Source organism: Limanda limanda, chromosome 7 (genome assembly GCF_963576545.1).
Source record: "Limanda limanda chromosome 7, fLimLim1.1, whole genome shotgun sequence".
In the NCBI taxonomy this organism is placed as follows: Eukaryota; Metazoa; Chordata; class Actinopteri; order Pleuronectiformes; family Pleuronectidae; genus Limanda; species Limanda limanda.
The window spans coordinates 25,474,304-25,488,479 of NC_083642.1; the positions used below are offsets into that span (position 1 = coordinate 25,474,304).

The window sequence follows — 14,176 nt, forward strand, 5'->3', positions numbered from 1 at the left end:
TAAATAATTTGGTCTTTGCGAACACAAATGACATGTGTGGTTATAAGCATATAGAGCAGGGAAGTGAGCTCTGATCACAAGTGGCCACAGGAGACATCCAGGATGCATTTGAACAGAAGAACTCAGAGCTGCCCAACGGTGATCAGATCTCTAACATAATGACCCTCAGGACTGGTAAACACCCACAGATTAAAACATCCCATTAGTCAGTAAGAACTGAAGAAGCCTGAACGAGAGGTGAAATGTCTTCAAGAAACACAAGCTAGTCCAGGCGCCTGTGTACACGACGTGTACAAGTCTTACTGTCACAGATAAAACATCATTATGGTTTCAACACGTATGTTTCCAAACTGGATCGAGCACTGGTGTGGATGTACAGTATATGGAGAAAACAATCAAAAACAGAAAAACTATTTTTCATAAAAGTTAATAGCTTCAGTTTAAATATATTGACTGGAGAGACACGTAAACTTTATTTTTCATGTAACAAGAATACTTGACATGATACAAACTGGTGTATCTGAGCTTGATTTTCTTGCTTGTATAAACTGCTGCTTCAGAGTAAAAACGATTCTCTTTCCCTACATGTCGGGGTCTCTATTCCTTTTCTCAACGTGCATCATTTGTCACCTGCTCGGCCTTTGGTCAAATGTGAGGCTGTGACCTGCTGCAACATCTCAAGATGTCAGGTTCCAGCAAGCTGAAGCCACATGCATGGGCAATGCAAATGAAAACTGCAGAAGGAATATTTCATAAACCACTAAACAAGCTTCGGAGGGAGAAACACAAACTAAGGTAATCAATCACTGAAAACTGCAGAAGCAAAACACAAATGGATCTTGGGAACATGACAGGAAAAAGTCCACTGAACCAAACTGAACAATCGACCTGTCAAAGACAAAGTGAAATACTGAGACTATGAAGACAAAGTGAGGCAGGAGCACAGATGAAACATGTGGAAGTGACAATGATATGAAATTAAGAGAGAGAAAAACAGGAAAGATCTTTCAAGATAAAACAGGAAACAAAGAATTCAACGTGCCAAACAAAGAAGACAAATCCTGAAATTGACACAGAGGGAAAACACAGTCCATTGCAGAAAAGTCCAAACAGAAAATCTTACAAAGAAGGTCCAAAATAGTCTTTCAATCATTCACAATAGGCCAGAGTCATGACCCCAGACTTATTTTAACACAACTCCATTTTATTTGCATGGTGCCAAATCCTTATTACAAATCTTCTCCAGGCACTTTACATAGTAAGATCCAGAAAATATGGATAAAGCCAAACGTTCCAACAACAAGAAATCACTTCCCTTTTAACTGGAGAGAGAGGAAAGGTGGTTAGGTTCAAGACTGGTTCTCGTAATAAAAATAGTTAGAGTGATGTTTATAGATGTAATGATACTATTAATACTACTAGCCTCCGCGCTTCTGGGACTTTATTATACAAATGTGTGCATTTGTTAACAAAAGCAATCTCAGGATCAATATTGAATATAAAATTATAAAACTATTTGAGGCACCGAATAGCATCTGAAACAACTATAAAAAAAAGCTAGATTTTTTTTCTCAGGAGTCTGGCCAAGTGTTTTATTTTTTTAAATATTTGCCTTTCTTCCTTGCTCTGAGTAAATGTGTTTACCTGCTGATTGGTGGTAGTTAGCAGTGGGTCCAAGTTGGTGGTGGCAGCAGAGACCCCATGATCTGGTATTTATAGTGGAGGAGATATAAATAGCTCCAGTATGTGTGGACACCGAGGAACCACACTGGTGAAAGATACGTCCACTGGAGCAGAAGGACTACGTTTTGACTGAAGGTAACAAACAGAAACATTGCATTTATTATTTTCTTTTCTTTTTATTTGTCCCTATAGTGACACGTCTCTAGAAAGGGGCTATACAAATTCAAGTTTATATTTGTATTATTATTAAAACTAGAGTGTGTATAGTGGAGCTGGAAGGCCATGCTGTTGCAGTATAGATTTAGCTGCTGACTTGTAGCTGTCGAATTACTGTGTCATGTTGTTAATCTCAATTCCACGTCATAATCTTTGTTTCTGGATATATATATAACACCCCATGCACAAAGTTTTCCTCATTAGAGTTTAGGTTTTTTTCTATATAATTATAAGTTAATAATCTTTTGTATATGATAATTGACACTTTGTATACTATTTGCAAAGCGTTTTACTTTACCTCCATAATTCTTAAGTGCTTCTCTTGTATGTGTGTTTTATGTACCTACCTACCTACCTACCTACCTTTCTACCTTCCTACCTACCTACCTACCTGCCTGCCTGCCTGCCTACCTACCTACCTACCTACCTACCTACCTACCTACCTACCTACCTACCTACCTACCTACCTACCTACCTACCTACCTACCTACCTACCTTTCTACCTTCCTACCTACCTACCTACCTGCCTGCCTACCTACCTGCCTACCTACCTACCTACCTACCTACCTACCTACCTACCTGCCTACCTACCTACCTACCTACCTACCTTTCTACCTTCCTACCTACCTACCTACCTACCTACCTACCTACCTACCTGCCTACCTACCTTCCTACTTTCCTACCTACCTACCTACTTACCTACCTTACTTACCTTTCTACCTTACTAGCTACCTACCTTTCTACCTTCCTACCTACCTACCTACCTGATTTAACATTTTATGTAAGATATTCCCAATTCAGCTGCACTATGCTGATGTTTATTTCTCCCTGTCAACAATCAATTGTTCTCAGGTGTCCGGTTTAACGTTGGTCTTTACTTTATCTCTCCAGAGGAACTCCTTGTGCATTTCAGATGACCACAAAGACAGAGGACGATGTTTGTCAATCAGATGATGACTTTGATGAAGATGAGGCAACACAGTATATAATTGAACAAAGTCTGGTTCAGTATAGGAAACTCAAAGGATTGAATCCGAGGTAAATCTCTAACCGCACAGTGTTAAACGTCTGTTTCTGTTCATTGTTAATTTAAATTCTTGTTATTTGGCAGGGATCTGAAACCCAGTAAGGATCCTGATGGGATTTTCAAAGCGATCAAGGAGGGTAAAATGTTGTATTTTTAAGCTAAGCTAAAACAGATTATTTATCTCATCAAATCATTGATTATTATATTGTGTCTCTAATGTGCAGGTGATGAAGATGCACTGAACAGACTGGCAGAGCAGCCAGAGACTCTGTCCAGAGTGGATGAGCGAGGATGGATCCCTCTGCATGAGGCTGCAGTGCAGCTCAATAAAAGGATACTAGAGATTATTTTCTCAGGTAGTTAAGTTAAAACAAAAAAAACATCTTTTTGTTAAATTCTGCCTATTGATTAGAGTGGTGTTCCAGCCTCAGCCCCGGGGGCTGCCCAATGTCGCTCTCTGAAGGGTGAGACGCCGCTGTTTCTAGCCGTGGTCCATGGAATCAGAGAGAACGCCACATTCCTGCTGCAGAACGGCTGTAGCCCGGATCTGCAGAACGACGATCAGGATTCTCCTCTCGTTGCAGGTATCTGACGGCTCATTCATCTGAACGCAAAATGCATCTCATTTTACACAAGATAACAATTTTTTATTTTTCTCTTCATCTCAATAATTTTGCAGCTATCCTTAATGACCAGTACGACCTGGCCACTCTGCTGCTCCGCTACAGAGCCACAGTGGACCAGACAGGACCGCTCAACAGGACCGCTCTACATGAATGTGCTTTTTTAGGCCTGGAGAACTTTGTCTACCTGCTCCTGGAGTCCGGTGCCGACCCAAACGCATACGACGTCAGAAAGAAGACGCCGCTGGCTCTGGCTGCACAGAATGGACATTTGAACGTGGTGGAGGGCCTGTTACAGAAAGGTCAAAGCCCAAATTCACAAATGACAATTTTTATTGTAGGGTTTAACAAGGTGCGACGTCCTCTGTCCTCACTCCTCAACAAGAATAACAGGAATAATGTAGAAACCTCAGAGAGCCACATGTGAGGATTCCTCTCCCAGGACGGACAGAAGTGCAACAGATGTTGTTTGTATCAAAACATATCAACATATTACATTAACAACATTCATAATAAAAGACGGTGTGTAACATAGAGGAAGAGTTGTATCAAAGGTTAGGAGAAGGTTAAGTATTTTTACAAAAGATGAAGGGAGCAGCGATGACAGTTGTTATAATGGAGGTATTTTCTGAAATAGTGTTATCAGTGGAAAATATTTTTCTGTATCTCTCTTTCATCACAATTTGAGTTGCTCTGACAATTTATGGTGGAAAAGTAAAGGGTTCAAACACAATTTGCATTTTGGCTTATTTAAGCTTTGCACAATATATTTCAAAAGTCATAAATCTGTGGATAAATGTTGTCAAATATATTAATTCTCCTCTTTTCAGCAAATTAAATCCATTCTTTTCCTCCTATGTTTGTCCTGCAGGAGCCCATGTGTGGAGTGAATCTGACTCGGGAACTATTTTATTTGTTGCAGCGTCGTCAGGAAACCCCGACGTCATCTCCTTACTGCTGGACAACGGAGCCGATCCCAACCGACCTCTTTACAGCGGCCACCTGCCAATTCACCGCGTGGCCTACCACGGACACCGCCTGTGAGGAGAAGCTGTAGCTGCTTTCACACTCGCACTGACCGCCGATTGCAAATGTCTAGTGAGAGCCGCCGGACTCTCTGAGGACATTCTGCGGGCGACTAGTTAAACGTCCAATGTCCACAGGCGACGATGTGAGAGCACAGCAGGAGATCCTCCTCAGAATCCACAGCATTGATGAAGTTTCTAACACGCGACAGATGCAAAGATACAACAAAACGAAAAATAATAGAAATATGTCCACCTTAAAGAGTGGTGCGACACACATTAAAGACACAAAAATGGCAAAGTTAGGGGCGAATGGTAAAAAGAGTCGATAAACAAAAACAAATGATCTCTACCGCAGAATTCATACATTACATCCTGCCACTGTCCGCCAGACCCCCCCCCCCACCCCCCTCACCCCTGTTGTGAGAATCTCCTTCTGCGTTGTTCACGTGTAAAAGGCAAACTCCGGAGATGGTCTGAACCAAATTCTGCTGACTACCTCTGCAGTTCGTGTCTGAAAAGTTTCAGCATCTTTTCAAACAGAGTGTGTGTTATCTAACGTGCTCTCCTCTCTCACAGGGCACTGGAGCACCTCATCCCAGTGACTACACTGGACGCTGTGAGGGAAAGCGGGATGAGTCCTCTCCACTCGGCCGCTGCCGGGGGTTATCCCCATTGCGTGGAGATTCTGCTCAAAGCTGCATACGACCCAAACTTCATGCTGCACTCGAGGGTGCGAAGCAACTACGAGGACGATCGTAGGTCGGCCCTCTTCTTCGCGGTGTCCAACAATGACCTTCAGTGCACCCGCCTGCTGCTAGAGGCCGGGGCCATGGTGAACCAGGACCCTATCCACTGTTTGCAGGTGGCTCTGAGACAGGGCAACTATGAGCTGATCAACACGCTGCTGAAGTTTGGGGCCAATGTGAACTACTACTCCCGCATCAACACCACTCACTTCCCCTCGGCTCTGCAGTACGCCCTGAAAGACGAGGTCATGCTGAGAATGATCCTGAACCATGGGTATGATGTCAAACGCTGCTTTGACTGTCCCTATGGAGACAGCTCCCACGACTACGCCCCCTGGACGACTTCCGTCATCAAAGACATGGTGGTGAGACGAAGCTGCTCCGAGAGACACAGGAGGAGAAGTGGAGGTGAAGACTTTCTTTCACACCGTGTCTCTTTGTGCCTTTCAGTTCTGTGAGGTGATAACCGTGTCGTGGCTGAAGCACCTTTCTGCTCAGGTGGTGCGCATCATGCTCGACTACACCGACCACGTGACCTTCTGCACCAAACTGAAGGACACGTTGGAGGAGCAGAAACAGTGGCCGGAGATCTGCCACCTTCAAAGTAAGAGCTGCCGTGAACCGTCTTCGGACCATTTATTTTTAACCTGGCAGCAAAAGTAAATTGTTGATGATTTATTTTGTCTATGCTCAGAAAACACTCGGAGCCTGAAGCACCTGTGTCGGCTGCGGATAAGGGAGCATCTCAACCGCTTGCGTCTGAGAGAACCGGCCTTCATCAACTACCTTCCTCTTCCTCCCAGTCTGAAAGATTACGTCCGCTACAAGGAGTTTGATGTGTACAGCAGGGGCAGCATGGGGAATCCCATGTGAAAACACACACACACTGATTTACAGCTCTCAGAGACAGAGGGACGAAGACAGTCAACGTCTGCTTTGTTGTTGTGTTTTATGGACTTAATACTTTGCAATATTATTGGGGGGAAAACTATATACTACTGTTATATACAGTGACAATTCAATTCTTTGTTTTAATATTTATTTAATATGTTGTGACATAAGGATATTATTACCATCACCGTAATTATACTTATTTTAAACTCAGGGTCTTCGTGTAATTAAATCTAATTTAGAATGTGAATACAAAAAATTGCTGAAAATATATTTTGTTAATTAATCATATAAAAAAAGCATGCATCCAATCAAAATGTTTATAAAGTCATGAAAAATACATAAAACGGTGTCTTTTTCTTATCATGTGAGGTGGAAGAAAGAAGGCTGTTCTGCCTCTTTGTCTCTACCTGGTGGTAGTATGCGGTATTACAATAGTGGTAATTGCTTCAACAAACCTTCAAGGGTTCCTTCTGTTTGTTCTTTCTGATGTCAAAAAGTTTCACCTACGTATCATGGACAAAATCCAATGTCCATCAGATTTCTCTAAGTTAATGCAGTATCCATCTCCACAGCTGGGTGGTGCAGATTCTTTGTCAGCCTAGCTAAGTTGGCAGCACCCGCTTGTGATTATGAATTAAAGTTAAAACAGATGGTTCACTGAAAAATGAAAATTCATTCATCTACTCAGCATTAGCCGATGAGTTGACATAAAGCAAATGCTTCCGGTAGCTTTGGAAGGAATTCTACTTTGGTGAACTTTGACCGGCAGTAATTGCCTCACATTCACATATGTGTGACTGTGCCTTTAGTCTGAAAAATAAAGCTAAAACAATTTAGAAATGAAATCATATGTATACACATCCAACTCATACCTTGGGTTTGAAAACACATATGCACTTTATGACGCGAGCACACACAAACACACACACACACACACACACACACACACACACACACAGGACGCATGTCATGAATTTACATAAAATGTATCAAATTTATTTGTCTGCATCATTGCGAGTCATACCTCATTTTGCTTATAAGAATATTTTATAGGTATATAATTGAGTTTCTTTTAGTGATAAAAATAAACACAACATTTAATTTTCAAAATCAATCTGTTTCTATATATTTCTTAATAGGAATGTCAGTGTAAATAGCAAACTACCACCATGTGGTCAAATTACAGCAAAACACACAAAATCCTAAAAGCACTTTTGGTCAAATAACAGTTTTCTAATAACATACTCTGATATATATTGTATTATTATATATGACATCAATTATCATGGTGTATAAAATGAAACAAAAGTGATCCACTTGTTGAGATAGCTTAAAGACACAAACACCACACAGGGTGGTGTTGACATCTAGGTCAAACAGTGGTACAGTACATGGACAGAGGAAGTTTCTGTGATATAACACTTGACGGCTAAAAGTGTAAAAGTTACAGTAGCAGTGAAAACATGGAGGAGCCAGAGCAGCGTTCTAGTTTTCTGTCCTCTGGACCCCAGCAGCAAACGGTGAACAGGCAGCGGGCGAGCGGGACCACCTCACACACAGGTCGAGTACTTCTGCACCTGGTCCCGGATCTGGTCCCGCACCACGGTGGCGTTTTCCTTCAGCTCGTCCAGCTCCACGCCCTGCCTCTCCATCCGCTGCTTGTTATTCTTTAACTTTTTCTCCAGTCCTGCAGAGAGGGACACAGGGGTCAACGTGGGCGGCAGCAGGAGGGGACTCTGCAGCTGTGAAACTTTAGAGTTCATTTAGATAGATAGATAGATAGATAACTTTATTCATCCCCAAAGGGAAATTAAGTCGTCATAGCAGCCGGTATATTTGAATACAATAAAATACAATACAATAGAATAAAATAAAAAATATTGAGGTAGAAAGAATAAAAAACAGAAACACAGGAATCACGCGAAAGTCAGACAGTGGTTTAGGCGACAACCTGAGAAGCAGTGAGACGCAGAGCAGCCGGAGCCTCCACAACAAATACAACTGTCCTTCATCAAATCAGTGGATCAGGATCATGGTGGCAGTTGATAGTGGATTATTACTACAACTAGACTGCTGTTTAGATATACAATATGCCTCCTCACATATACCTCTATTATTGCAATCGTCATTAGTGCTCACTTCATCTGTCATTTATAAAACCAGTGATACACCTCTCCATTTCTGTTAGACAGTGTTATTCTGATGATGTGCTCTGCTACACTCAGCATCTTTCTACTCCTGTCCGTCCTGGGAGAGGAATGTGACTCTCTGAGGTTTCTACACTTTTCTTTTTAGAAGTTTTTCCTCACTCTTGTTGAGGGCTAAGGGCAGAGGAAGTCGCACCTTGTTAAACCCAAGCAGGCAAATTGTGCTTTGTGAAGATTAGCTATACAAATCAAACTTGATTTATTGATGAATGACCCCGAACACTCTCAGACACAACAATGTTGACTAAGAATGTTACAACCTTTTTTATGTATGTATTTATTTTATATCCCATTTAAAACCGATTCCTTTACTTTGAGCCACAGGCCCACTCTGGGGATTAACCTTCTTATGACAATCATAATCATCTTATGATACTAAAATACTTTAAATGATACTTAGTTCAACATGTCTCAATTTCTTTGTCATGTCATCTCTATGGTCTGTCAGTGTGTAGGTGTATATATGCACAAACTGTCCTCTCTGTCTGGTTATTGTTCAGGATATGATGGGGAACATAACCTGGTTATTAATCCCTACTTGATTCTGACAGTAAGCAGGTTTCTGGTTATCTGTGCACTAGTTACTCCACATTCCACATTCGGTCGTCTGCGTAGTGAGCCGCACGAGGATGGTCAGTATCAGACTTTCACTTATTCCAGTCCTGAGCTGGATTGAAGCCCACATTGACATTGAAGCCACCTGTACACCCACACACACACACGCGTTGACTTGTGTCCGTCTTATTGGAAAATTCTTTTATATTTCTGAAGCAGAATATTAACTTGCTGTTGTTTTCAGAAAACAAGCAGACATATGTCCCTTTCACCTCACTCATTATCTCTGCCTCCGCTCTTCGTCTTCAACTCTCCCTCCCCTCAGAGCCTAAGGAAGTCTCACTAATGAGAGGAAGGTTACATGTTCCACTCTTTATGGGATACTTTAATGGATTTTTTGAGTTGTAAACTTAATTGTATTCCTGGCCCTTGCAGAGCCAAAGCTGATGTAGAGTCACCTGTATGAGACGTCTCTAAATCATCAAATGTGACAGAGTTGACACCATCTAATCAAAGTTCAGCAACTGTTACTGAATGGGAATCTGCAAAGCTGCAGCAACCAAACTCCCAAAACACCACCTTGTCCACCATACTGAGGAAACTCCACAGGCAAGAAGCCTCGACCTCATACAACATTTTTGTGAAAAAGTGTGTAACAAGCTAATTGGCGCATGTGTGTGTGTGTGTGTGTGTGTGTGTGTGTGTGTGTGTGTGTGTGTGTGTGTGTGTGTGTGTGTGTGTGTGTGTGTGTGTGTGTGTGTGTGCGTGTGTGTGTGTGTGTGTGTGTGTGTGTGTGTGGAAGGTGTGTCTCAGCTCGGCCAAACATCACTGCATCGTAAAGGTATTTGATTCAATTTCCAGGGAAAGACACTTCCGTCAAACTCAAAAGATCTGACAAGTACAACCACATTCTTACAGTAAATGATTTACAGAAGAGAAGAGGTGAACTGTTTCATTAAGCTAAAAAGCAGTTTGCAATCTCGCAGTCAAACCACACTAGCTAATGAAAAGCTTGTTAAGACGGAGAGCAGCTTCATGTACTCACGCTCGAGTTGTTTTATCCCGCTAGTCGCTTTGTTTAAGAGGTCGTCAGCCTCCTTCTTCATATCCTTCGCCTGCTGGTTGACGCTGTTCAAATCTCCACCACCAAGAGAGTCCACCTTCATCCGGAGCTCACGGTACCGCTCCTCTGTGTGATTGAGGTTCTGGGAGGAAACATTAAGATTAAGATTAAGATACATTTATTTATCCCACACACATGCACAGACATGCACAAGCACACTCATGCAAGGGGAAATTTAACCTCTGCTTTTAACCCATCTGGTGCCAGACACACAGAGCAGTGGGCAGCCATGTACGGCGCCCGGGGACCAGATGTTGGGGGAGTAAGTTGCCTTGCTCAGGGGCACTAGACAGGGTTGGGAGAATCCTCTTGGATTTTTTGGAGAGATCAATCCAGGTTTGTCTTTTTGTTGTTTCTCCGTGGAGACGAACCAGAGACCTTTTCTGCCCATAGTCCAAGTTTCTGCCACTAGTCCACCGCCTCTCCCAATCACATCTTGTTACATTTTCACCTTATTTATTCTAAATAAATCTTGGTTAAGTCTTTGCTATTAATTATCTCCACTGTGGCAGTCTGCCTGATTCTAATTTCTCCCGCCATAGTTTCAGTTTGTTACACGTCTCATGATAACAAGAGATCTCTAACTTGGTGTTTTTACCGTCCATGCAGACTGACAGGCCTCATGTTTTCAGCTGCAGCTGTGAGCATATCCAAAAGGAATGCAGTTCTCTCTCTTGCTGAGATGTTGTTAGTCTGTGTCCCTGTCACTCAGGATCTGCTGTGAGTGACGTTTGAGCACGTGCTTGTGCACCCCAGGCTATCCTTTCATACATAGTGGTTAACATAAAACCACAACATATCCGGTGCTTACCCGCTCCAGTGAGGACGCCATGTGAGTGGCGTTGTTAGCCAGGGCTTTGGCATTTTCCGCCATCTGTCTGTTCTGCTCTGTCTTGTTCCTCAGAGCTTCAACCCCCATAGAAAGGTTGCTCAAACGCATCATGACGTCCATTTGCCTCTCATCCAGCTGGTCCAGCCTCACCTCCACCTGAGACAAAAGCACTTATTACTAAAGCAATTCGAAAGAATGTACTCTTTTATGTTGAAAAGAATAAAAAGCCTCAATTAAATTAAGCACTTTACAGGCAGGAGTCAACGGAAGGACAAAGATGGAAGTGCACCTGCAGATTGACACATGGAGGTAATTTCATGGCGCGTCCCGCTTTACCTCAGCAGTCGCCTCCCTCGTGCTGTTCAGGTTATTGTTGGCCTCTTCCAGGGCCGTCCTTGCTTCCTCGATGGCCTTTTCAGACACTTCCAACGCCTGCTTCGTGCTATTGACTTTGTCCTTCACTCCTTCTGCTCGCTTCCTGCACAACGTCACCAGAGAAAACAGAAAAAGGTTGCAATTGAGACATTCATGTGATAAATGCAAATTGTCATTTTTGTTTGTTAGTTTCCTTTTGAGTTAGAGGTTTGGTAGTCCAGTTGTCAGGGGGAAGTTTCTGCCTCCTACAGCCTGGGTCTTATACATGTTTTGTTATTTTTGGCCTGGCCTCCTCACTCCTATTGGTTATTTAATGGCACTTTTCTGTTAATACAATAATTTTGCTTTTTCTGGCATGGCGTCCTACTTACGTGTTGCAGTCACTGGGTGGAGCACAGTGAAATTCTGACTCACACTATTGCCATTGAAGAAATTCATTTTGTGATTATTTTTTTTCTGCATATTTAATAAAAAAGGAGCTGTTTACTCCAGTCTGTACAGGAATACTGCAGCAATATTTGAGTGGAATTGAAAAACTGTGTTTAGTGTTTTTCACAGTAAAGTGTGACTATAAACTACAATCTGACAAATTTTTGCTTTGAGGTTGGATGCTGAAGAATGAAATGTTCTGCTAGTTTTTGCCGTCTCTTTCACATGCTTCTTCTATCAGCAAGCAAACATAGTTTATGGTGAATGTGGTCACTGTTTTGAGAAACAGCAGGATTACTTACTTGGCCTTTTGAGCTTCCTCAAGCAGCTCCTTGGCTTTGCTGATGTGCTTCGAGGTTTGGTTGACAATGTCCTCCATGTTGGTGAGGTTGGACAGGCTGTCCTTTATCCTCATGACCATGTTGTCCAGTGTGGTCTTGTTGAACGGCAGCTGGATTGCCAACACCTGCAGAGCCACTTTCTCTATGCTCTCTGGATCGGCTCCCTCCTCTGCACAACAGGGAGGAAGGAGAGTCAGCAGATGCAAAATACAGAAACACTCAAACACCACATCATGCTGTACTTCTCCTCCTGCAGGTGAACTCAGTTTAGCTGATTTAAGATCCATCTTTTAGAAGAGTTACCAGTTGAACTATGATCGACATACCAGTGAGAAAATCTCTGATCTTCTTAATGAAATCTTTGAGCTTCTTGTTGTTGTTTTCAAACTGGTCTTTCTTCTTCCGGGCTTTCTCCAGCGTGTTCATCGCCTGGTTCTTCACATCTTGCGTCAGAGAGGCGATGTCCTGGAGCTGGACACAGGAAACCCAGATGTCAAGTCAACAAAGAATCATACTTTTTTATCGTTTCAAGTCGTGGCAGATTTACAGAATGTTTGAAATTGTTTCAGTACCTTTTTTGCGACACCCTGCAGCTCCTCATTGGCAGCGTTCAAACCGTCTCTGGCGAGCCCAGCTTGATTAAGAGCAGCAATGGAGGCGCTCACCGTTCCGTTGCATCCGTTTCCTCCACACACACGATTACCCTGATCGTCGCGGCAACCAGCACCACCACACTGGCTGTCTGAGCAGCTGCCATTTACGCTGTCATTGCTGTGACCACCACATACCTGAAGGTAGAAACAATGCATTATCTCTCACCTTGAGATCATCAGGTCAGTCAATAAGAAAATAAAAATAAAATAATAATGTAATACATTGATTTATGGGGCCACAATGCAATCAGCCCTCACCTGAAGTATAAAAGTATGTCTGGTTGGTTAAAACAATTCCTGCCGCTAATACATCCAGTTCATCCCAATCTTTCCCTGTTCTCAGATGTACCCGGCGCACCTTGTCATGCTCCCTGTTCACTAACCACACACGCAGTGCGTTGACTAGTGATAGCAAATGTATCCACCACAGCTTAGCCATAGTTTTAAAGTCAGTGCAGACAGTGTGTGTCAAACTAAAATCCATAATCAAGGCTAAATCATGTGATTATCTTCTTTTTTTCTTTAATTCAGTTTACCGGATACTTTCAGCTCATTTCAGACCGTCCACTCAGGTGTATCTGTGTGTGTGATTGAGTGTTGCTTCCGTGACCACCCTACACTAGCATCTATGTATGACTTAAGGCCACTAGATGTCACTGTAACTCTAATAAATTAAGAGTTATTTGAAAAAAAGAGCGCTGTCTCATCATAAAAATACACTGACTATATTCATAACAAATTGGACAAATCAGTACTGTAGTCAGTTACAATCGAAAGAACAAAAGAAACTCTGTCTACCTTGTGGCTGAGGAGATGAACCTTCTCATCCAGGTTGTCAGCCTTCTCCTGCAGCTCGTTCAATGACTTGTTCTGAGCAGCCAGAGAGCGGAGGAACTTGTCTTTATTGGCATCCAGCAGGTCTTCAGTAAGAGCGCGGGTTTCTTTGGACTGTTCCACCGCACCGGGGGGGCTGTACACTGAAGCGTTGCATTTCTCCTCAGCCTCGAATGACTGTCGATAGTACTTCTTGATTTTCTCAAACTGATCTGGGATGAGACAAGAACAGGAGTTGGTGTTTGACATTTATGATTGACAGCGAATTATTCATTAAATATTTACTCTTCTTTTGTTTGTTGTCATGAGACGTTGTGTATTGGGATTTAAAATGTTAGCTTGTCTGTGTCTGTGTGTCTAAAAATGTTGATGGAACTGAAAACTCTAAACATTTAAGATAGGAGGGGGGGGCATGAACAGTTTGGGTCAGATATTATGCCTTCACAAATTATTAATAATAACCTTTTTCCTTCCTAGTGTGTAATCTTGAAATTAGAATGTGTGTGCGTCACATTGTTGTTTAGTCTCACACCTATCAGACTTAAATGACCTAGCAACTATCAGAGGAGGCGTGAGATTGAGAGTGGCTCCTTGTCACTTCCTGGATTCC

At 42.5% G+C, this 14,176-nt stretch overlaps 2 protein-coding genes across 2 annotated transcripts in view; one reads left to right on the forward strand and one right to left on the reverse strand.

Annotated features, from left to right (window-relative positions):
• Positions 1–2,812: 2,812 nt before the first annotated feature.
• Positions 2,813–6,196, forward strand: asb14b (ankyrin repeat and SOCS box containing 14b). The gene is made up of 9 exons (XM_061075484.1): positions 2,813–2,937; positions 3,011–3,063; positions 3,151–3,282; positions 3,352–3,510; positions 3,606–3,851; positions 4,421–4,589; positions 5,154–5,688; positions 5,774–5,927; positions 6,018–6,196. Exons 1-9 carry the CDS (start codon positions 2,813–2,815, stop codon positions 6,194–6,196), a joined length of 1,752 nt encoding a protein of 583 aa, XP_060931467.1.
• A 1,235-nt stretch (positions 6,197–7,431) lies between these two features.
• Positions 7,432–14,176, reverse strand: part of lamb2l (laminin, beta 2-like) — a 32,997-nt gene continuing 26,252 nt past the window's right edge. Inside the window, exons 27-34 of the mRNA XM_061074675.1 lie at positions 13,531–13,778; positions 12,652–12,867; positions 12,406–12,550; positions 12,041–12,248; positions 11,271–11,412; positions 10,914–11,090; positions 10,025–10,184; positions 7,432–7,904 (exon numbers count right to left, since the gene is read on the reverse strand). Of these exons, the coding sequence (XP_060930658.1) occupies positions 7,768–7,904; positions 10,025–10,184; positions 10,914–11,090; positions 11,271–11,412; positions 12,041–12,248; positions 12,406–12,550; positions 12,652–12,867; positions 13,531–13,778 (1,433 nt within the window). The 3' untranslated portion in view covers positions 7,432–7,767. The remainder of the gene's footprint in view (positions 7,905–10,024; positions 10,185–10,913; positions 11,091–11,270; positions 11,413–12,040; positions 12,249–12,405; positions 12,551–12,651; positions 12,868–13,530; positions 13,779–14,176) is intronic.